This window comes from Egretta garzetta, unplaced genomic scaffold, assembly GCF_000687185.1.
Source record: "Egretta garzetta isolate BGI_Z169 unplaced genomic scaffold, ASM68718v1 scaffold780, whole genome shotgun sequence".
NCBI classification, from domain to species: domain Eukaryota; kingdom Metazoa; phylum Chordata; class Aves; order Pelecaniformes; family Ardeidae; genus Egretta; species Egretta garzetta.
In genome coordinates, this window is record NW_009258288.1 from 151,936 (window position 1) to 153,282 (window position 1,347).

General features: G+C 70.2%; 2 protein-coding genes across 2 annotated transcripts in view; one reads left to right on the plus strand and one right to left on the minus strand.

The window, feature by feature from the left end:
- Nucleotides 1-817, minus strand: part of TSPAN10 (tetraspanin 10) — a 2,112-nt gene extending 1,295 nt beyond the window's left edge. The window contains exons 1-2 of the mRNA XM_009637357.1: nucleotides 219-817; nucleotides 11-119 (exon numbers count right to left, since the gene is read on the minus strand). Coding sequence (XP_009635652.1) covers nucleotides 11-119; nucleotides 219-817 — 708 coding nt within the window. The remainder of the gene's footprint in view (nucleotides 1-10; nucleotides 120-218) is intronic.
- Nucleotides 818-1,063: 246 nt separating this feature from the next.
- NPLOC4 (NPL4 homolog, ubiquitin recognition factor) overlaps nucleotides 1,064-1,347 on the plus strand; it is a 34,287-nt gene continuing 34,003 nt past the window's right edge. The window contains exon 1 of the mRNA XM_035892752.1: nucleotides 1,064-1,088. Within this exon, the coding sequence (XP_035748645.1) occupies nucleotides 1,064-1,088 (25 nt within the window). The remainder of the gene's footprint in view (nucleotides 1,089-1,347) is intronic.

Below are 1,347 nucleotides of genomic sequence, written 5' to 3' on the forward strand. Positions count from 1 at the left end.
GGCGCAGGACCCCGAAGGCGCACTGGGCGTTGGTGACGGTGCCGTTCTGCCAGGGGTCCAGGCAGCAGGAGGCAGGGACGCTGCACGCCTGCACTCCCGGGGCGCTGCAGTTGAAGTACCTGCGGGGACAGGCAAGGAGAGCTGCCGGATCCACGCACCTTCCCAGTGCGGGGATGGGCAATCCCACCCCATTACACCCCCCCGGCGCCCCGACTCACGGGTTGGTCTCCCAGTCATGGTAGGAGCCGAGGCCACAGCACTCGAGGCTCCGCTGCACCTCGTCCACCAGGAACCGCAGGTCAGGCTCCTCCTGGTAGCGCAGGAGGCAGAGGAGCAGGGCGTCCCGCAGGGCGTCCCGCAGCCGGTGCCGTGCCACCAGCAGCAGCAGCCCCCCCAGGACCTCCAGCCCCACGAAGGTGAGCACGGCCCCCACAAAGAAGCGCAGCAGGCAGGGGCTGGAGCGGAGAGCGCCCAGGCAGCCGGCCAGGGAGACGGTGCTGGCCCCCAGCCCCACCAGCACGAAGAGCAGCATGGGGTCGGAGCCCAGCGGGGCCAGGCGCTCCCCCCCCAGCCAGCCCTTGGCCAGCAGCCCCCACACCCCCACGGCCAGGGCCAGCAGGCCCAGCAGGAGGAAGAGGAAGTTCCAGAGGAAGGCCAGGTACCGCACGCACTGGCTGGATGTGCCCGGCTTGGGGGGGACGGGGCCCCCAGCCCCAGGGTCCTGCTCGGCTGCGGGAAGGTCCGTGTCCCCAGCCAGCGAGCTGTCATCGTCGGAGGAGGAGGAGTAGGGCAGCTCCACCAGCCTGGATGCCTGCATGGACAGATGAGCTGCTCGCAGCCGGGGGGTAGCCCTGGCAGACCCCCCCCAAACACCCCCCCGCCGGCTGCCCCGCAGGGCCACGCTCTGCTCAGCACCATCCTGCTCACAGCCGGGTGCTCAGGCTTGAGCAGTCATGCTCCCATCATGTGAGGGGCTGTGGCTTAAATGGGGCTGTGGCTCCTGGCCCAGCCCCGCTGCAGCACCCACACCCGCCGCCCCGTTAGTGGGGTTGGTAATGAGGGCATGGCGGGATTCGTGGGGGTTTGGGGTGAGTGGGGGGGACAGGGCTCAGAAGAGCCCACATCCCACTGCCCAGCCGATGGGGCCGCCCCGCACCGAGCCCCGTTTAGGGGGCGAGGGGTTACCGAGGGGGCACGGAGGAGCCCCACGCCCGGATCGGGCCACACAGCGAGGACACCCGGGGGGCCGGGTTGCGGGGGGAACGAAAGAACGAGTGCGGCAGTGGCGAGAGGGAAGTCTGTGGCGATAACACCGAGGCAGCATGGGGGACAACTATGTCAGTAGCA